This window comes from Sciurus vulgaris (assembly GCF_902686455.1).
Source record: "Sciurus vulgaris genome assembly, chromosome: 8".
Taxonomy (NCBI): Eukaryota; Metazoa; Chordata; class Mammalia; order Rodentia; family Sciuridae; genus Sciurus; species Sciurus vulgaris.
Window position 1 is genome coordinate 142,832,020 of NC_136468.1, and position 21,556 is coordinate 142,853,575.

The following is a 21,556-nucleotide window of genomic DNA, read 5'->3' on the forward strand; positions in this document are numbered from 1 at the left end:
AGTTGCTTTCCTCCCAAGTTGTCCCACATCTAGCGTTGGACAGTCCCCTTTGCAATTTTGCAGTGGTGACCTGGCCTGGGAATTTGGCAGAACAATCACAGAGGACCACACAACCGCTGGTCTCCAGGTCATTTCTGCTCCCTGCATCCTTCTTTCCAGACCTTGACTTCCTGGGTGTGAGTCCTTAATTAGAGCCCCAGAGAAGAGCAGAGGCACAGGAGCTGAGAGTGGGATAGAATGGAGAAACTGGAACTGCTGGCCTTGACTCCAAGCACCAGTATTTGGTGGCCCAATCTGGGTCTGCTCACACAGAGACCTCTTGTGTTTACGTTTCTACTGACCTCTCCCGCTGAACCTCAAAATAATACGTTTCAGAGAAGGGAACACAGGCCGGGCACACAGAGAAGAAGACCCCAACCAGTTTCCAATGACTGCTTGATTACTTTAATAAAACTGGGCACTGCCTTATGTACATGTCCAGCCAGGGCAGTCTGGTGACCCCGGCAGATGGGGGATGGAGGGCGGGGACCGATGTCCATGTCTTGGCATCTGTGATCTTGGTCCCCTATCCCAATGCACCTTCTCTCTGCCTCACCCACAGTCATCGAGGGTGGTGGTGAGGAGTGGGGGTGGACGAGAGGTGTCAGGGCAGCCACCCTGGCTTGTCCAGCCAGGTGGGGTCACGCAGCTCTCCATCTGAGGTCAACTCTGGAGAGAGGATGCAGGCTTCAGAGGCCCATCCATGGTGTGTGTGTGTGTGTGTGTGTGTGTGTGTGTGTGTTCAGACTCCATTCTCTGCAGGGCCAGTCGCTGAGATTCCTGTACTTCCCGGGTAGAAGCCGGCTGGCTTTACCATGATTTGTGAAGGCTTTTTTTTTTTTCTTTCATTTTTTTCTTCTGAAACCACTGCTGGTCTAGAGCAGCTGAGATGGATGAACGTTGGGGAGGGGGCAGAGAGGAGGGGTCCATTGCCAGGTCTGGGTTTGAGAGTCCTGTTATGATTTGAATGTTCGGGAAATGTAGTGGAAAAGGTGGTGGAGGAGGGGGGGGGAGAGAGAGAGAGAGAGAGAGGGAGGGAGAGAGAGAGAGAGAGAGAGAGAGAGAGAGAGAGAGAGAAGGGGCAGGCAGTGTGCGGTGGGAGCTAGTTGGGTAGGCAATTTCAGTACTTTGTAAGCATCAAGGCAATCCAACGTCACTGCACTCAGCAAAGTTGGCTTGTATTTCTGAGAGAGAGAGAGAGAGAGAGAGAGAGAGAGAGAGAGAGAGAGAGAGAGGAGAGAGAGACTGTTACCTCGAATTCCGGAACTTTAACCCTGAACGCGGTGCTCAGAGAAGGACTTGGACAATTCCCCGTGGCTCCCTCTGGTCTCCCAACTTTCCCTCCCTGGGGCTGCAAGGGAGGATTCCGGCACTGAGGTTATATGGTTGCGGACACTCCCGGAGCTGCTGGTTTGTGTTTTTCGGAGCCCTTCTGGCGCCTGACAAGTTGGAGGCGTTTAGGAGGGCGATCGCACGCCGAGAAGGTGTGTATTGGAGGTGGGCAGTCGCCGCCGAGACTCCAGCGGTGGGTGCTCCTTTGTAGGCAGCAGTAGGCGCTAGGCTGGGCCAGCAGTCCCCAGCGTAAACCCCGGAGTCACCATGCCTGCACCCCCACCTGGCCGCCGGCTTCCCTTCTAAGAGGAAGAGGGGATGTGGTGAACGCACCGGCTTCACCGAGCGAGGTAATGTCCCCGCCGATGGCCCGGGAGGCTCGGGAGGGAGCCTGCTGGCGCGGAGTCCGCTCGCGGAGGCGCGAATGGCGGACTCCAGCCTTGCCTGCGTTCTGCCGCGCCCGGCTCGCAGAGGTTTTGCGCGGCCGGAGATCCCGGGCGAGTGCAGCCCGGAAGGCGGCCGCGGCTGGGGGAGCGGCGCTGAGGCTTGAAGGACGCGCGGCCTGGTTCTGTCAAACCGCATCTCGTTCGTCTCCGCCAGCCCCGAGCTGCCCGGACCCTGGCAGGGGCGCGCGGTGGGATTCTCTCGGGGATCCGCAGTGAATGGGAGCGCGTGCGTGTCGGGGGCGGGGGCGCCGGCCCTGCTTTCTTTTGTTGTAGGCAGGCTGCCGGGGCTCCTCTCCCTGCCTCCCCAAAACCCCCCAGGCCGAGGGGAAGGAAGCCGTTTGGAGGTCTGGCCTCAGAAGCTGGCCTTCTCGGTCCCATATTTAGGTCTCGGGCCATTACAGACCAGGAAAATTCAACCGTTTGCCCACGCATATGCCAAGATTGTGGGGCCCATCCTTTGCACCCCCTTCCCAAAATCTCGCCGATGATTCGAGGCGGGGTGGTGGCGATGGTGGTGGGAATCCCTACTTGGAAATGTGGAGGAGATTGGAAGGAGATCAGAGAGCAGGAGACACTCATCCCGGCTCCAACGGCCTTGCCGCCCCGATTTTGCGGGGTCCGTCCTCTGAAGCTGCAGCCCCGGGTCGCTCTCGCCGCCGCGGCAGAAGGCGAGACCAGCTCCACGCCTGTAACCCCGGATTTATGCGGGACCGATTTTGTCCCCTCCGACCTCGAGCTAGTCCTGCCTGCCTTTTCAGCGAGCCAGGCCGGGCTGCAGCTTGGAGAAGCTCCCTTCGGCCTGGACGCTCGAAAAAATACCGGGCCCGGAGCAGAGAGTCGAGCAAGCAGGGAGAACACGCATCCCGGGCGGCGGCGGAGCGCAGGCTGCTGGCATTCAGTGCTCTCCTCTCTCCGACCTGCCAGAGCGAGCGGTTGCTTTCTTTCCGGGGCCTTCCGTCTGACTACTCTTTATTTTTTTAAATAAGTCTTGCTTAAGGTTGGAGCTAAGCGATGACTTTTATTTTTATTTTTTATTTTTTTAAAGGACTGTTCGTCCTACAGCCTGTAGCTGATAAAAGATGCATGCGAATTCTGGGCTCTCCATTTGCACATCTTTCCTAAGGTTTGGTTTTGCTAGAGGCGGGTTGTTGCAGGCTTTCTCTCTGCTGCAGACAACTCTTCCTCTCTTGAGGTTTAATCAAAAATTCCGATGGCCTCCTGCAGTTGGACGAAGAAAAGAAATTCACAAAAGGATACTGGGTTTTTGTTTTGTTTTGTTTTTGGTTGGTACCCAATGGCTTCCAAAAATACCGACCCTTATCTTTATTGGCTCTTTCAGGAGTTCAGACAAATTTGACAGGCAGCTCCCTTATCGTGGAGAGCCTGCGCAGGGGAGATGGGGGCCTCTCCTCCTCCGGGTCTGACGCGGGTCTTTCGCAAGAGGTTGTGCGTGGTCAGAAAGTAATAGTAATAATAATAATAGAACTTTCTGCAGTCTCCTTCAGCTGGGAACCGAGGGGCCGGTAGCTGGAAACGGGGTCAAACCGCTCCCTCCTGACGCTGAGCTATACTCTCCACTCTCCAACTTTCTCTCTCTCTCTCTCTCTCTCTCAGAACAGAACCTCGCACGGGCACAGGGCCCTGGGCGCACCATGGCCGACGCGGATGAGGGCTTTGGCCTGGCGCACACGCCTCTGGAGCCTGACTCAAAAGACCTGTCCTGTGATTCAAAACCCGAGAGCACACTAGGGGCCCCCAGCAAGTCCCCGTCCTCTCCGCAGGCCGCCTTCACCCAGCAGGTAAGCAGACCTCCGCACCTGGAGGCCCTTTGCAGACACCAAAGCCGGCTGGAGTCCGCTTCCCTGCTGGATTCCTTCTGAGGGTGCAGGGCAGGGGTGGGGAGCCTGAGATTTGTTCTTGTCCCTTTTCCTTGTCATTCCCACTCAGTTCCGCTGTTCTCTGCTCTGTCTCCCCAAATACCAGTGTATTCCAGTGCACTTTATTGTGACGATTATCTTTACGGCCTGAGGATTTTTGAAACCTAGTTAAACTGTTAGAGAAATCTCAATTATCCGGCTATTTGAGGTCAGCAAACAATGGCCCAGAGAATTCCTTTCCTGCTGCACTAGGTGTAGAATTGGCCCTGAGCGCCTTATTAAGTGTCGGGTCAGCGGCTGCTTCAGGCCGGTATGAGCGATGGCTTGACCCTTCTTTAGATCTTCCGTAGCCTTCGCCTCCGCCAGTCTCCTGCGCGCCGCCGCCGAGACCCGCGCCCCGCACCATTTGTCTTGCGGTCGGGGCCTGGCGGGCTGGCGCGCCCTCGCAGGCCGAGGGGAGCGCAGGAGGCTGGCCCGAGAGGGCACAGGAAGTCGCGGGCTCGCCTGACTTGAAGCTGGGCCCCAGCAGAGGGAGGAGCCCCTGCCTTGCGCTCTGTGCCCTAACCCCCGGCTCACTGGGTGCCAAAGGCCCTAGAAGACCGAAGATGATTTTAAATAGGTGTCACAGACCACGAAGCGGTAGACTTGACCCGAAGAGACTGGTACACATAGCTACAACCTTCCTTAGAGTCCTATGTCCTTCCAGGCTTTTTTCAGACTTTCTCTTTTGTCTTCATATTTCGGAAAATATGTGTAATATTTATTAAGTACCAGCCTGCGAGCACAGTTTGGGAAATTTACAAAATGATCATCATCAATATTATTTTGGTACTGGGGACTGAACCCAGGGGATTGCACCGGCTTTTAAATTTATTAATTTTTTTTTAAAATTTGGGACAAGGTCTCGATAAATTGCCCAGGCTGGCCTGGAACTTGCCACCCTGCATAGCTGGGATTATGGAAGTACACCATAGGCTCAGGGCTCAGAATTTTTTCTTTTGTGGAAAAACAAATCCACTCTTTAGACAATTGCCAATTGTTTCTACATTAAGACTCCATATCTATTTTTGCATTGATTTTGTAAAATAACTTTTCATTGAAAGTGAAAACATTGATTTCAGCTGTTCCCCACATTCAAAATCGCTGACATTGTGGGAGGCCTTGGGAAGATTATTAATATAGACCTTGAGACTTTTTGTTTTGGACTGTAACTACATATACTATAGCCATAATATAATACATTTTTATATTTAAAATTCCTTAATATGTTCTACCATGACTGAGAATAAGCATTCATGAGAAAATGATTTGCATATTCGTGTTTTTGGGGAGTGGATATCAGGTTGTCTACGGAGAATGTCCTCAGTGGTTTTTAAATATTTTCCCTAGATTGAGCCCCCCTCCAACACACACACCATTTCCCAGATCAAGTGAATTGAAATTTGGCCAGTGGATCCTCCCCACCATCCTGGAGACCCCTGATATCGCTGATGACTCTCGAGCTTTGTGTTGATGGGCTTAGGGGCACCGTATGGCACCGTGGAATCAGGTGCCCATGGAGAGCCCCCTCCCAAGCTGAGCAGGCAAAGGGATTCCTGGGCGGAGGCTGTAGGGTGCTCCAGAGCCCAGATAACTCTGCCGGGGGCGGAGGCACTTTTCACCCTCTGAGTCCCCAGGCTGCCAGGCGGTGGGAGAAGGTGTTCTGGAGTTGGGCAAAGAATTTCCGATGATGCCCCCACAGCTTCTCACTGCAGTCTTTCTCGGGCCTGCAGGGCATGGAAGGAATCAAGGTGTTTCTCCACGAAAGAGAACTGTGGCTGAAATTTCACGAAGTGGGCACAGAGATGATCATAACAAAGGCTGGAAGGTGAGCTGGCTGGGAGTCCAGAGGGAGCACAGGAAAGCTGTGGGAGGCGAGAAGCACGGTTGCGGCTGGGGAGCAAGACAGATTGGAGACGCAGAGGAGCGGGGTGCAGAGAAAGTCTAAGTTGGCGGGGGACAGAATATTTGTTTGACTCAATTCTTATTAAAGAGGCACAGGGAGAATTCTTCTGCGGGTCCTCAGGAGGATGGGGATGCACCCCAAACACTCAACTCTGGAAACTGGGCATTTCTCCCAACTCCTATTTAGAAATAAGAAGCAGGGAAGCCTGTGCTCTCTGGACGGATTAGTAGTGAGAGAGAGAGAGAGAGAGAGAGAGAGAGAGAGAGAGAGAGAGACCAGGGGAAAGGGAGAGAAGAGGGAAAGGGAAAACAGAGAAGGGCTTTGGGTTTCATAGGTCTCGGACTTGATCCCTCGCCCCCAGCCACATTCCCACCCTCCCTGACCTTGGAGTGGATCCAGGGTCCCACCCGATTGCCAAACTCTGAATTGTTGAATGTATTCGCTACCTCTTCCATTGTTTATAGAAAGCAGGCGAAGCCTTTGAAACTGAACCGGGGCTCGGTGGAGCTCTATATGCAGACACCGATAAACACGGCATCTTGGCCAAGACTGGCCCCAGAGTTCCCTTTCAAAGCTCGCGGAGTTTGAGCTGGAAATGCTAGACTTATGGGGGAGGGGACGGCAGAGTCGTGTGGCTAGCTCTCTGAGTGTGAGAGGGCTCAGGCCCAGGCCTGAGGACATCCTCGCCACATGCCTCCCGGTGCTGGGCTGGTCCTCCCCGCCGAGAAGGGTGGAAGGCCCGGAGTCTGCCCAGAGAGCGCGCGTGGAGCGAGGGAGGCCGGCAGGCCCACGCCGCCCAGTGTGCGAAGGCAGAGGGTGGAGCCGACTCTCCAGACGCCCCGGTTCTCCAGCCCAAGCCTCCCGCAATAAACTGACAACAGTGACATTTATTATTATTTGAAATTAAACAATGTCGGCTCCCCCGCTCGGCCCAAGGCCTGAGTGAACTGGGAGGCGCGCGATCTGTTTATACCAACGGACTGAGGTCCTCTTCCCAGTCCGCCGGAGAAGGAAAGCCCGAGCTGGGACCCTTTTCCCCCCTCGCCTGCGCCGAGGATGTAACTATAAAAGGCCTGCGAAGTCTCCTGCGCCTCCGCCTCCAGGCGCGCAGCTCCGGCAGATAAACACCGCGAGGCTTAGAGGCCTCGGCTCCCCCTGCCCGCCAGCGCGGAGCCAGCGCAGGTCCAGCATCTGGCCCTTGCGCCCCAGTACAGCCTGGAGAATCCTTGCTTTCTGGGGCGCACTCCTCACGAGGCGGGAGGCGAGCGTGGAGTGCGCCCCGCGCGGAGAGGTAGTCGGCACCACACGGCTGCGCGCATCGCCTTTCCATCGCCGACCCCAGGTCAGGCCCCAGCTCTTGCTGAAACCAAATCTGGATAGATTTGGAGTTTCTTTGCCGAGGGCCCACGAGTGTAGACTGTCCGAAGGAAGAGGGCCAGGAGCCTTGGCGAAGTGGGGCGTTTTAGAGTGAACTCCTGCTGGAGACCCAGTCACCAACCGAGTTAAGCCGGGAACCGCCGCTAATCCCCGCCCCCGGGGGCGGTCGAGCAAAGCCAGGAACAGGCGGCAGAGGCACACCCACGCGTTGCATGTCCCTGGAGCGCACACCTTGGTGTCTACTGACTCTGCATAAAGTAATGCAAGAATAGGCCAGAGCACCTGGCTAAACTTTGTCCCCAGGAGAATGTAGTAGGATTTGAAAGGGGGTCCCTTTCAAGCCTCTTTAAAACCAGTTCTCTGTAAGCAGCCTCTGGTTGCTATTTCTCCGAAGTCCCCACAGGTACCCAGGTGCCTCCTCCTTTCCCATCCTTGGCTCTCCTCCTCCCCACACCATAACTCCAAGGGAAACCCGGGATGGATCGCAGGGAGAGTGGAGTGGAGCCAGTTTTCCTCTGTTCTACTTGTCTCAGGAATTGCACTTCCCATCAAAATTTGCAGACATGCTCCTCCGAATATTGACATCAATTCCCTCTTGCTCTCTGTCCCCTCCCCGGTCTCTCCTCCCTCCCCTCTCTCCTAGGCGGATGTTTCCCAGTTACAAGGTAAAGGTGACTGGGCTTAATCCCAAAACGAAGTATATCCTCCTCATGGACATTGTTCCTGCGGATGACCACAGATATAAATTCGCAGATAATAAATGGTAGGCACCGGCGTGGAAGGGGGGCAGGGAGGGAATCGGAATCCCCTATCTTGCATAAGTAAACATTTTTTTAGTGCCTACTGTGTGCACCAGGTATGTGTGTGACTATTCCATTGCATCCTGCTGACCACCCGAAAACCAATCAGCAGCCATTAGTTCCCATTTTATAGATCAGAAAACTGAGGCTCAGAGGAAACGAGGTCCTCTATCGATTGTTGCACACATGGGCTCTGGATTTTTAGAAAGAGTATCGTTACCAGGCCCTGGATGTATTTCTGGGGGCATAAAAACCATTTACAGTTATTTTTTATGAGTTACCTGCTTTGAACATGCCTTTTTTATGAAATTACAAACTCGGCCCCTGGCATTTTAGTTAAAAAGGCGAGAGAGGAGAGGCCCATTCCTTGGGTGGATTGCTCCCCGCCTGCCAGTCCTGCAGAGGCTTGAAGAGGAAGCCCTCTGCAAACCCTTAAGAAGCTTTCAAGATTTTTTGCACATTCAGACTTCCAGAATCCGCCTGGCTGAGGGCCGTGAGAGGCCACAAGACCCCGGGCCAGCCTGGCTGCTAGGGGAAGATCCAGGTGGAAGAAGAAAGAGTTAGGCCACCAGGAGAGTGGCCTGGAGGCTGGCGCCAGGCACCCTGGGGCATCTGGGAGCCTAACAGATTGGAGGGCCCGGGGTTCCCGGATCTCCCCGGCTGGTACTTGGCAGCCCTTGCCTGGTATGGTGGCACCTGGTGTGGTACTTCCTCTGCCACCACAGGCCCCCAGGTCATGCCTCTCCTTGGTTTAGGTCTGTGACTGGCAAAGCAGAGCCCGCCATGCCCGGCCGCCTGTACGTGCACCCAGACTCGCCAGCCACCGGGGCGCACTGGATGCGGCAGCTGGTCTCCTTCCAGAAGCTCAAGCTCACCAACAACCACCTGGACCCATTTGGGCACGTAAGTACCCAGTCCCAGGGCCAGGCCTCCTCTGTCCCCCCTGCTCCCTCCCCACTCTTCTCAGCTTCTCGGGTCCACTTCCCTCCGTTTCTTTCTTCCGTTTTCCCTCCCAGGTGGCTTTCTTCCCTTTTTGATCCGGCTTTCTGCCTGTCTTTCTTCCCCCGCTTTCCTCCCTTCTCTGCTCCTCTTTCCTCCTTCTGTACTTCTCTCCTCCCATTCGACTTCCCTTTTCTTGCTTTTCCTTGTCACGACTTCCTCCTGTCTCCACCACCCTGCTGCTCAGAGGGCCCACCCTCTGCTGGCCTCCTGTGAGCCAGGTCGGGGTCCGTATTTCCCTGGTGGCCGGAGACAGGGCTCCTGGTTCCTCTGGTTCTCCTGGCCTGGGGCTGCATCTGTGCCACCAATTCCTGACTTTCTGCTTTTGCTGAGGGTCCAGAGTCTTGGGGCTGCTTATTTCAGGTCTGGACGGTGGGGCTTGCGACGTCAGTCTGTGCCTTAGTCCCGATGGTGGTGAGAAGTGGGGACTGTTTCAGTCTGAAACAACATGGGTGCTGGGGCCCAGCAGGGACCCGGTTCAAGGCCACGCACAGGGGGCCATTTATCTTCCTCTCACCCAGGCCTCAGTTTTGAAATGGCCTGGGTGAGAGGGAGACCCCCGGCTTGCCTGCCCCTTCTCCTACAGGTGGCCATTGAAGCCACAAGAGTCTAGGTTGGTCCCAAGAGGGGGAGCTGGTGAATTCCCTGAGGGCACATGCTGGATATGGAGTGTGCAGTCCCCGCCTCCTCCACAGCCAGTGTGCAGCTTTTAGGGACTTCTCAGCAGGGTGTCACTCCTCTTCCTCAAAAGAAAGCAAAGAACAAAACACTGATTTTGGGGGGGATGGGGGTTGGCCAGAATGTCCCTAAATCTCTTTGCAGGAAATGAACGTTAGCTAGAACAGCCTAGGAATCAGCGCTGAGGATCCCGTTTGATGATGTCATCATGCAAATGGGCTCCTTCTCCCTGGGGCATTTGCTCCTCACAGTAGCCTTCTCAGGAAGACAAGAGGCACAGCCTTTGGAAAGGGGAGTCCCGGTGACCTGCCCAAGGTCATGCAGCTTGCATTTGGGAACAGGGATTTGAGAGTAGCTCTAACTCCAAAGAGACTCTTTTATCCCACCAGGTTGTCTCTCCCGAGAGAAGACACAGAGAGACACATGGTGTCCAGATTAGGGAAAGGAACGGGGCTGGTGTGGATTTGGCCATGGGGGAGCACAGCAGTGAAGGATCAAATGCGAACTCTCCTCCGGCCAGGTCTTAGGGCTCATCACAGACCTGCTGAGTTCTGGGGTGGGAAGAGGAGGCTTCCTTGGATCTGCAAAGTGGGTGGTGGGGAGATGGAAGTGCTGGCCAGAGAGGAGAAAGTCCTTTGCCCTCTTTGTGCTCCAGGGAGGACTTCAAGGGATATCGAGTGTGTCTAGCCAAAAACATGGAGCCTCCTTTATCTTTAAACCTGGGTGTTAGCCCTTCTTGCTGGTGGTACCCCGTGCAGAAATGATCTCCAGCTTTCCTGGGTGTGGACGCCCTGCGTAAGGAGCATGGCTGCTGGTTCCAAACAGACATTTTAGGTCTCAAGGGTTTGTGAGGAAGGAGACCATTCTGTAAAGGTGCCACGTACATCTCCCGGCTGGCTGGTCAGGGGCTTGGTCGGGGGAGGGGTGGCAGCATGCTGGTCCCCCAGTTCCACCTCGGCCCCTAACTTTCCCAGTACCTATCTGCTGTGCCTTTGGGGATGCTCTGGGGTGGAGATGTGCAAGGCGCACAGCCCTGCCACCAAGTTTGGGTCACTCTCAGAGCTGGTTCAGGTCCTTCTGAGCAGCCCAGGAGAAGGCCCAGAGGCGCTGTATCCCAAACTCGGGACTTTTAATCCAGAGTCTCCCTAATGAAATTAGGAGCCATTAGATCGCCCCGGCGTTGATGTTTCCACACCGTCCCCAGCCGTCAAGGCAATTTGGCTAAGCCGGGAGGATGGCCGCGCCGGGCCGGGGGCTGTGGCGGCCCGCGGGGGCCGCTGCGTCTCTCTGTCGCCACGCTGCCCCGGTCGGCCGGCGTCGCTATCGGCCAGGGAGGCGGCCGGGCCCGGCGGCCGGAGATTAGAGCCCCGGCCGGGTCGGGAGCGCAGGGCGGCGAGTGGCCGCCCCTCCCCCTCCCGGCTGCCGGTCTGCCGGGTTTGTCCGAAAATCCTGCCCCAGGGTCATCAATGCAAAGAATCAAAGACATTGAGACAATCCCAGTCGCTCCAGATTGCGACCCTGGGGAAAAAGCAGGCCAGAGTTGGGGGCCCTTCAAGGCAAGCGATTCGCCCCTTGGGTGGGTGGGTCTTAGGACAGTTTTGGTAAATATTAGTGTTCATGGTACGGGAGCCTCAAAATCCAGGCGTCATCAGGACAACAAACCCGGTTTTATTAGAAGCGATGCTCATCTCTCGTGAACCGCCCTGGCTCCAGCAAGAGCAGGCAGCGGGGAGGTCCCCCTGCCCGCAAAGCTGCAGAGAGCGAGCTCACTTCTCCCCGGAGAAACCCTGAGCTGGGGAAGGTGGGAAGGAGGGGGGACAGCATATCCCCCCAAGAGCAGATGCAGCAACTCCAAGCCTGGAGGTGATGTGGGCTGTGGATGGGGAGGTTGATAGAGTGGGAGAAAGGAGCCTCAGGGAGCCAGCCCCTGCTTCCATGGGTGGGTGGCTGGGTGCTTCCTGTCCATACCTCGCTCCCCTTAGAGGCCAGGCTGCACTCCCCGCCTCTAAAATTCTCTTTTTATTGACATTAGTTTGCATGTTTCACAAACAAAGGGCCAAGATTTGAGGTCCAAGTCTCAGCAAAATCTGAGTTTTATTCTAGTTTTGCAAATGCTTGTATCTTCCTTTGCATTCCTAGAGGGTTTTGCTGCTGGCGGGGGCGGGGGGGGGTATTTGTGTGTTTGTTTTTTACCTTCGTCATTCCAAAATTGCTGCCCAGCCTTCCCCAGACGCATTGGTTCCCGTGGGGGGCGGGAAGTGCCCTATGCAGAGAGTTAATTTATTAAGCAAACTTTATTAAGAATTCTGATTTACTGCTGTGTGTGCCTTGGGTAGATTCCTGGAATATTACCTTGACTTTCTTTGGTTGGAAATTGTCATTTTTGAAATGTTTCTTTTTAATGAAATCATTGGCCCCTTTTCAAAAAAATGGGAAAAAAAAGTATTTTTTCTAGAGTCTATAGAGGGAGGCTAATTGGTGGGGGGGCAGGAGCAGGGATTTATCTGGAAACAAAGAGAGTTTTGATTTTCTTACAATCTCATTCTCTTTATTATTTTTAGATTATTCTAAACTCCATGCACAAATACCAGCCCAGATTACACATCGTGAAAGCAGATGAAAATAATGGATTTGGTTCCAAAAATACGGCGTTCTGCACCCACGTTTTCCCAGAGACAGCATTTATTGCCGTGACTTCCTATCAGAATCACAAGGTGAGCCGGGCTCCGGCGGCCAGCACCTGGGGCTGCCTGCTGGTTTCGTGAATATGCGGTCTGGTCCCTGCAGCAACTTTGTGCTGTGAGGCAGGCTCCCCACTGGAGTGGTGTGCCCACAAGGTCTACCCCAGGGTGTGGCGGGCAGGGGTTCCTATGTATCCTCAGACTTGATGTGGCTGTCAATCAACAGCCACCTGTTGAAACTGAACTTGTTATGACTTTGATGGCCACTCACTCCGATTCCACCGGAAGGCATCATTTTATTGATGGGGAGATGGCTAGCACTACCTTCCATGGGACACGCTTTTCTGTTAGGGCCAGCATCCTCCCTTTAGAGGCATTTCAAGTGAGGACAGGCAGTGATAACATCGGGGGTCAAGGGGGCGGTCCATGTGGGGACAGTGAGGGCAGATCACAGGGCAACTTATCTGGATGGATGTGGGGAGTGTCCCGGGGCCTTTGTCCCCACCCTACATAAGGGTTGGAGGAAGCTGTAAGGGCTATGGAGCCTGGCAGGAGAGGCCAGGGGAGGTCAGCACCCGACAGCCCCCAATCACCCCATGAAGGTCATTCCAGAGCAGGTGGGGGGCAGATCATTCCCCCTCTGAGGCCAGGACTGTGAGAAGGTAATCTCCAAATTCAGGTTGTCAATGACCAGGCTAAGCAGTGGTGGATGACTCCTTCTGGATCTCGGGAGAGCCTCCTTCCCTTGAAGAAGCAATTGCTTTTTAAAGGAGAAGGAATTTTCCTGAGTCTTCCCCTCTTCCCAAACCAGCAAGAGTGAGGCACGTTGAAGTTCAAATCCCTGGGAGTGGCCAAGCTATTTCAGATCAGTTTGAATCTAGCTCCTAGAAAGCTGTGTCCTCTAAGGCTGTTGCAAACCCACGTTTAACTTGTGGTGGTGGTCACAGGACAAATGGCAAAAAGGAAGCGGAAGGCCACATGTAGAGATACTCAGAGGCTCCGAGATCCAACACAGGGCCCGAGACTGTCTCAGGTCTCTCTCTCTTTTTTTACCTCTCTCTCTGAAGAAAGCCCAGGTTCACAGAGAAAGAAGTAGACACTTGAAATCATCCTGCCAACAACCATGTGGGTGCTCAGGTCCCTGGGGGAAAAATTCCAGATTCTGTATAGTTATGACCTTAGGACCCACCAGTTGGGGATAGGTCTCTCCCCTTCTCTGTTTGCAGCATTATTTATGTCATAACGTAACATGCAATATTGGAAGTACACACTTATTTATTTGTTTGGGGGGAGCTGGGGATTGAACTCAGGGCCTTAGACAAAGCTAAGCACACACTCTTCCACTAATCTGGACCCTGGCCCCTCAAAGCATATGCAACTTCGTGATTGACACACGTGGGTGCCAGTAAAACAATCAGCAGAACTCATGAATACACCTAACCCCTCCCAAATTTCTATATAAAATTTTTCTTCCCCCACGTATCTATTCAGCAATTTGTGTTTGTGAATGGGTGTCCGACCAGCGGGGTGCGTACGTGTGGATTTCAAGTGCTTCCTGTCTAAATGCTCATGGGTCTAAAATGTGCATCTTCAACTGTGCATTTAGATACCTGTGTATTTGGTGATCATACACAGGGTTTGCATTTTATTTTTCTTTACCTGGATCCAGGAGTCCAGTTGAACTGCATATAAAGGTCTTTTTAGCCAGCCTGACATAGTCCTTGGCAGGCAGTACAAGGATTTCCTAGGAGACAACTTTCTGTCATCCTACCCATTGGGGCTGTTCCCTCACTTCTTACTCTCAGTGTCCCTAGGCATCTATTTTCTCTGTGAGGAGTAAGGCCAAAGCAGTACACGTTTCCAGTCAAGTCCAAGACCCTGCAAACATTTCCCCCATGGATATACGATGTGTGATTTAAATAAGCGGGCCGGGGTTGCACGTGATTTGTGGACTCCTTCTCCTTAGTTTATTGTCCCACCTGGAACGGGTATTGAGAATTCTGACTTCATGGGTGGAATCCAGCTGGGCTCTTACGCTGTGTAACCTGCCGGGCGGACTCTGGGGGTGGACTGCTTGGTTTCAAATCCATTCGATTTTGGACAATGGACTTCCTCCGTTTTTTCCGTCTGTAAAATGGGGACAATAAGAACATCTGCCCCGTAAGATCATCGCGACGATGACACGAGATCTGGAGATGGGCAGAGCAGGGCTTGATGTCAGGTTGCCTCCAGGTGTCAGTCACGGCGACGCAGCCGTTGGTCCAAGGCTTGGCTGACCTGGTAGGAGGGCAACTGGGTTCCAAACACAGATTCCAGAACACTCTGCCTTCTCAGTACCACTCCCTGGCTATTTGAGAATCTGAAAGACTGAGATTTTAAATAAGTTCTTATGACTGTGGTTGAAAAATAACTACAAATGTTAGTCTTTGTGGTTTCCTTGGTTCGTTCCCTGATCATGTCGTCAGTTCAAGGACTCTTAGTGAGTCAATTGGCAGGACAATTTGGGAAAATACAAGTCACTTTTTTTTTAAGTGTTGGTGCTAGGGCTCAGTACCTTCGGGATGATCTTTCTTCACGCAGGCGCAGGTACCAGGTGGGAGTAGGTATTGGACAAGAGTTCATTTCTTAGGCCGCCGTCACATGCCCGGAGACCGCGGGGCTCCTAATGACGAGACATATTTCCTCAGTCCAGCTGTGATCCCAAGCTGGATTTGGGAATTATTTCCCCAGATGGTTGACAGCTTGAGAAAGATATTTAAACACTCGAATCTTCCCCAGCGACGTTTCACTCTGTGAAACATGTTTTTGTAAGGTTTTTGCTGCAGTTTTCAGCTCCCAGAGCAATCCCTAGAAATATTTAGGTGTTAAAAAAGGTCACGTGGGCATTTCATTTTCCTGCCCTTAGCAACAATGGCCGTGTATGCGAGCAGTTCTAGCCCCCGATATTAACTTACTTTTCCATCAGAAAGCATTTTCCTCCTGCTTAAATCATTGTGTATGCAGCCCATATTTATGAGGTATGAGTTTTCTGGTTGGGACCAGGAAATGAACCCCTAATAGAGAGACATAATTAAGATTTTTGGCTCTCCTGAGTTTTTTTTTTTTTTTTTTTTTTCCTTTTTTTTTTTCAAAAGCAAGAATTCACAACAATTATTCTCATTAATTTTTACAACCTCTGTCTCACCAGTTGGAGCCGGTATTTATATTTGTCCCCCCCCACACCACTGCCACCCCTCCCCCGGATATCCGGTTTTATGCTGATTTTGGAGGGAGTACATTTGTATGGTGAATAGAAGTGGGTTTCAGGGGAGCCTTTTGGCAGGACTGGCGCATCCAGGTGGACGGGCTTGGGTACCCCTGAGCACACACAGTCTCTTAGGAAGGGAACTTTACAGACAGGGTTGTAGTTCAAGTGGACGCAGACACGTTGAGACGGGTATTTTCACTTGCAGACAAGCTCACCTGTAAACTTTTCTCAAAGGCAATTCTCACGTCCTGAAGGCATCTACAGTCTCCAAAGTGTGTATTTGGGGCACTGTGCCATCCTATACTGTGGAGATTTCTTTTAAGCTTCAGCGATAAAGCCTTAGAAGTAGGTAGTACTGACCTGGTTTGGGGTGTAAGGAATGGATTTGAGCAAAAGACTTTTGCAGATAAAATAAAACTTTTTTTTTTTACCTTGGGGCCCTGAATTCTTGGGGGTGGGGGGTGGGCAGTGACTTTATGGATCGGCCACACTGATTCAGCCCCGAATCTCCATCCTTACTGCCCTCAATGTCCGCAGGAACCAGGCTCTGTGGCTAAGGTGGGTTGGGCTGCGGGCAAGGATTCCTTCCTATTCTGGTTTGTTTTATTCTTTTCTTTTCTTTTTCTTTCTTTCTACTAGAGATTGAACCAGGGGCACTTAACCACTGAAGCACATTCTCAGCCCTTTTTATTTTTTAATTTTGAGACAGGGTCTCACTCAGGGATTTAGGGCCTTGCTCAATTGTCAAGGCTGGTCTCCAAATTTGCCATCCTCCTACCACAGACTCCCATGTCACTGAGATCCTCTTCTGTGTAAATGATCTCGTTTCACTTTTTTATGAGTTTATTTTTTTAAATGATTTATTATTCATTGAGTTGCAATTTATTGTCATGAAATCTGAGTGGGAAAGCAAGCCGGTAGGTGGTGGAATCTTAGACTCCTAAAAGGAGCTGCTCAGGAGTGTACGTGGTGAAGATCATTTTCTGAAAGAATTTTGTAGAGTTTTTTTTTTTTTTTCTCACAATGAAGAGTCAAGACAAAATAGAAAGCTGCAGAAATGGGTCCAGTTAAAAAAAAAAAAAAAGAAAGAAAGAAGAAATGAGACCAGACTTGGTGGCCCATGCCTATAATCCCAGCGACTCGGGAGGCTGAACAGGAGGATCTGGAGTTTGGAACCAGCCTGGGCATCTTCGTTGAGACCCTATGTCAAAATTAAAAAAAAAAAAAAAATTAAAAAGCTGGGGTGTAACTTGGTGGCAAAGTGGGGTTCAATTCCCAAAACCAAAAAATAAAAAATAAATAAAAGAGGTGGAAAGGGCATGTGTCCGTGCACGGATGTGTGTACACACACGTATTTTGAAAATGCTTTTAAATGAGTGTGAAAGAGCACTTTTGGGGTTCCAGCCAAGTGCAGATTTCTCGCACCCCTCCCCTGCACGTGCTCAGCCTCCCTCGCCAGACTGGTGTGTCTGTCACGTGACGATCCCACCTTGACACATCGCCATCTCCCTAAGTCCGTCGTCAACCTCAGTGTCCATAGCTATAGTGTGGCGCTGTACATTCCGTAGGTCTGGACCAAGGTCTGCTGACTGATCCTAGCGCGGTGGCATCCCAGGGTCTCCTCGATGTCTGAAAAACTCTGTGTTCTACCTGGTCATCCTACCCCTCGACCCCAGACAGCCGCTGACCTTTCTTCTCCATGATTTTGCTTTCTCTGGATGTCATATTGTTGGACCCGTATATTAAAAATATTATATATTTTTCGTTATGAAAATGCACTCATACGTATATAGAGAGAGCAATTTAATTAAGCAGTTTTTTTTTTTTTCTTTGTGGTGCTGGGGATTGAACCCAGGGCCTCCTACGTGCTAAGCAAAAGCTCGATCTCTGAGCTACAGACCTCACAGAGTCATTTCATGTCCATTAGAAAGTCTTGGAGCAAGAAGGAAACTATGTAAGTCATTTCTTCCAGAAAGCTGGATGTAGCAGAACACCTCCAACGGGCAACTGAGAAGGGTGGATTTATTCATGATTCCTAGCACAGAGTTTCCTGAAGTTCACATCCTGTGGGGGTAGATGAGATATTCTGCAAGGTACTCAATTATGATTGAAATCATAGGGAGAAAGTTCCCTTTTCGGTTATCTTTCTAGTCTTCTCTCAGTGGAAGAGAGACAGCTTTCATTCAGTCCAAGTTGGTATTTGTTGTTCAAAACTTCTGCAAAAGCATCTAATGTTTTCTTGCCACCAGGGAAAGGCAAGAAAGAGCTTTCTGTGCGTCCTAGTACAGAGATTTTGATATAATCGCTTTCTTCTTATTGACAAGCAACAAGAATTCTAGTTTGTCATCCAGAGAAGTGCTACCATATTTCTGGGTAAAATAAATTTCAATAAAAAGGGATTTGACTTAAATATAAATATCAAGTCAACCAGTGTACAGGTGATGTATAAGTAAGACAGTGATCATATAGATATGACCCAGGACCGAAGCTAGAGACATGAAGCCCTGGTGCCGGGGACATGACTCTGTATATGAAAATTCTGGGCTGGGGTATAATTTTTGTTTAGCACTGACCTAGCTTGTGCAAGGCCCTGGGTTCGATTCCCAGCACTGGAAGAAAGAAAGAAAGAAAAATCAATTCACACATAACTTTTAGGAAATACTTCTAGCAAACTCCATATGGAAGCTCTCTGTCACCTGGATCTGCTACTGCACATTCACACGAACATAATACGTGTTGATGGTTTAAATTAAAGTTCTGGGCCTGGAACCAAAACGTTCAGAAAGACCCCACGTTCTGTTGCTCCGCTCCCTACCCTGCCGATCACTCTTCCAGGCGGGGGGAAGCCACCGGGGGCTGTGGGATCGTTGGCATTGATGTGATCTGCACACGTGTGGGTGTGTATGTTATTGGGCACCGTTTCCCACCTGGGCCAGGGAGGTCTATCTGTGCAACTCCAAAATGAACATGAAATGAGGCATGACTTGATTTTTGAAAGCAATCATGGAGAACATGTTTTCTCCGAATGGGGGATTACCACACCGCCGGATACACAGCCACGGTGCCAGCGTGCATGACTTTCCAAGGCGGGGGCGTGGTGGGGCGGCCCAATGTTGATGTCTATATTGTGTTTGAAACACAGAGTGCCCAGATGACACACACACACACACACACACACACACAGACTCACGAATCCGGCTGGAATGATGCAGAATATGACTCCAATTAATGGACAAACCGAATCCAGGTTTTTTTTCTTTCTCCTTTTTAAAAGCAGTCTGATCGAGGACATTTTTCAAAGGCTCCGCGGGAATGAGGTGGTGGGTCCTCCGGTGACAGAACTGGCTTAATTTGCTTCTTTGGGTTGCCCCAGGCCACGTTTCCATGGCACTCTTAGCTCTTGTCCCGAGGTATTCTGGTAGCAATAAAGTGTAAAAAGACACGTTCTCCCTCCTTCCTTCAGATCACGCAATTAAAGATCGAGAATAATCCCTTCGCCAAAGGATTCCGGGGCAGCGATGACATGGAGCTGCACAGGATGTCCAGGATGCAGAGGTAGGAAAGCGGCCCAGGTGAGCCGGTGGCCACCCAGCCATCCCGCCACGGACTCCCTGCCCACCCACGAGCACCAGGCCCCGAGAGATGGGAGAAAGGACTCATTCCGTTCCCCTTTCTGACCACTGTCACCTGTGATCGAGGCCATCAGCAACCTGGATGGTGATCCTTCCAGGCGGGAGACGGACCAGGGGAGTGTGGCCAACTCTGTTCCCCTTTGTCCCCCACAGACTCCCCCTAGTGAGTCCCTTCCCTCTTTCTTCCCGTAAGTCCTGGCTGATGAAGGCGTTTCTTTTTTTGGCTTCGGCTCACGGTAAATGAGCGAGAAGCTAATGACTTGATTTCCTGGGGGTGAAGTGGGAACTTGACACCATGTGTCGTCCAGGGCACGGGGACCATTGGGAGCTGGTGCTAAAAATTGCTCGGTATTTTTACATATCCTGTGGTCTCAGCGCTGATATGACAGATATAAGAGTCGCCCGCCCATGTGCAAGAGGTTTGAAAAGATGGAACCAGCATGGTCGATTTCGTGGAATGTTCCCTGTGCTCTTGGCGGGCTTCCAGAATAACTTGCCATATGGCAAGAGAATTAGAAACCACATCTTGATCTCTTTGACCAAAAGAAGTTCTTTTTTTCCCTCCTCTTGGTGGGGTTAGTGTTTCAAAATAAAATGAGGTCATTTAGGATGTTTTTCCTAATCCTGGATGTGACAAGGGAGGGTCAGGCAGTGAGACAGACATATTCCTTCAGCCACTGAAGGAGAGAGAGGGAAGGAGAAAGGCCCAGCTTGGTGGCCTCGGCATGGGATGCAGACCTGCGTGCGGGGAAGTTCTTAGGTAGCGGGCTTCCCAGATCTGGTTGTGCGTGCTTTGAAAAAATCAGTGACCTTACCTTCCGGTGTGCCCACGGACAGCACGCTCCCGTACCTTCTGGTGTTCCTGGCTGGCTTCTGTCACCGCGGTAGATTCCTAAGGTGCTTTTGGTGGCCAACTTCTTGCCACACCCGTTGACACTTTTTCTCCTTTTTCTTTTCTGGTACCGATCAGCTCTATTTTGAAACCCATGTTGGATGGAGTCCTAGGCTCGGTGGAAGCAGTGGCAACAGAAATCCCATCTTAGCTGAGAGGGGCCCGGTGATCTGTGGCCTTGGAGTGCCAAGGGCCACGTTGCTCCCCCAGCATTCGGAATTCAGCTACGTCATGGCCACAGTTATGTCCCAGGGCTTCCTGCGAAGGTCGGGGCCGAGCAGGTCGGGGCTGGCCTGCCCCACGGCCTTGACCAAGCTGGCTGTGGGGGGCCTTCCTGCCTTCCCACAAGGTCAGGGGCAGGGGTAGCAGACTTAAGGTGCCACCGGTCACCTCTCCAGGTGAGCTGGCCACCAGGTCCTGTAGATTCGTTCTGGGAGGGGACGGACCCCAGGGCCCTGGGCATGCTGGGCTCAGCTCACACTCTGCTCCCGACCTTGCCTAGCCCTGAGTCTACCCTCTTCAGGGGTCTCTGCATCCATCCCTCTTTCTGCCAGGCGGCTCCTTCCTTCTGTGTGGCCAGCACCCTCCGGGCTGCCCAGCCGCCCAGCTGGCTTGGACCTGCCTATGGTCCTGTTCACCGCTGGGAGCTTCTCCAGGTGGCCACCAGACAGATCTTCGTCCAGCAGGACCCACACCAGGCCAGGGCCGCCCCTTGTGCCCCTGAGTGCGAGGCCAGGTTCCTCACGGGTGCCACGCCCTTCCCACCAGGCCTGGCCTCAGCTTGTCCCCCGCTGGTCTGCCTTCCGTTTTGGTCACTCGCAGAGGATGCTCCCTCTGTATTCTTTCCTTTATTTTCAGCCCTCTGGATACACATCCGCCATCCTGGCTGAAGTCCAGGCCCAGGGCTCCACGCGAAGCCCTAAGCCTGCCTCCCGCTCTCCCACCTGGCCTCTCTCGACTCTGCTGGGTCTCTCGAGGCTCTTCCCTCCTCCAGGAAGTCTCCTCCACCCACAGATTATGTGGGCAGCACTTCCTTTTCTTATTTTTTTTTGCGGTACTGGGAGGCACCCAGGCCTCAGGTGCGCTGGGCAAGCGCTCCACCCCTGAGCGGCTCCTCAGGCCCAGCACGTGCCTCGTCCCCACTCCTTATGGCTTTCCTGAGTCAGGCCTGGTCCCTGCGGTTTGGATGGGCGAGGGCAGATATCAGACCTGAAAGGAGACAGGCGGGGAGATGCAGGTGTTCGAGATCCAGAGCTGCTTGGCCCTTCAGGCAGGACGCTAGGTTGGGCAGGCTGGGCTGTCCTGACCATTCCCCAGATGGACTGGGCCTCCTCCCGGGCTTGGTGTAGGTGGACCAGGGGAAGAGGTGTCAGCTGGTTAGCACGAGTTGACATGTCGGGTCCAGTCTGTCACTTGAGAGCCCTGTGTGACTCTGGGCCATGTTAGGGGCAGCGTAGCAGAACCAGAGGGCTGCAGTGACCCTCAGCAGGCCGGGGCGTAGATGGGGTCATCTCCTACCCGGCTCTCTGGTGATGTTCTTGGAGAAGACGAATCGGGTCAACCCTGGCCCTGTGTCTATCGGCAGGTGACGCGGGGCAAGTGATGTGCCCT

General features: G+C 52.5%; 1 protein-coding gene across 6 annotated transcripts in view; it reads left to right on the forward strand.

The window, feature by feature from the left end:
* Nucleotides 1-21,556, forward strand: part of TBX5 (T-box transcription factor 5) — a 79,955-nt gene that overhangs the window by 35,541 nt on the left and 22,858 nt on the right. For 2 of the 6 annotated variants that reach the window (XM_079151875.1, XM_079151873.1), the window contains exons 2-7: nucleotides 3,432-3,616; nucleotides 5,467-5,561; nucleotides 7,660-7,779; nucleotides 8,572-8,719; nucleotides 12,055-12,207; nucleotides 18,885-18,976. In XM_079151875.1, the coding sequence (XP_079008001.1) occupies nucleotides 3,470-3,616; nucleotides 5,467-5,561; nucleotides 7,660-7,779; nucleotides 8,572-8,719; nucleotides 12,055-12,207; nucleotides 18,885-18,976 (755 nt within the window). In that variant the 5' untranslated portion in view covers nucleotides 3,432-3,469. Of the gene's footprint in view, nucleotides 1-1,081; nucleotides 1,722-2,979; nucleotides 3,279-3,431; nucleotides 3,617-5,466; nucleotides 5,562-7,659; nucleotides 7,780-8,571; nucleotides 8,720-12,054; nucleotides 12,208-18,884; nucleotides 18,977-21,556 lie in introns of those variants that run through there. The other 4 variants (XM_079151876.1, XM_079151872.1, XM_079151874.1 and 1 more) reach the window with 4 other exon arrangements.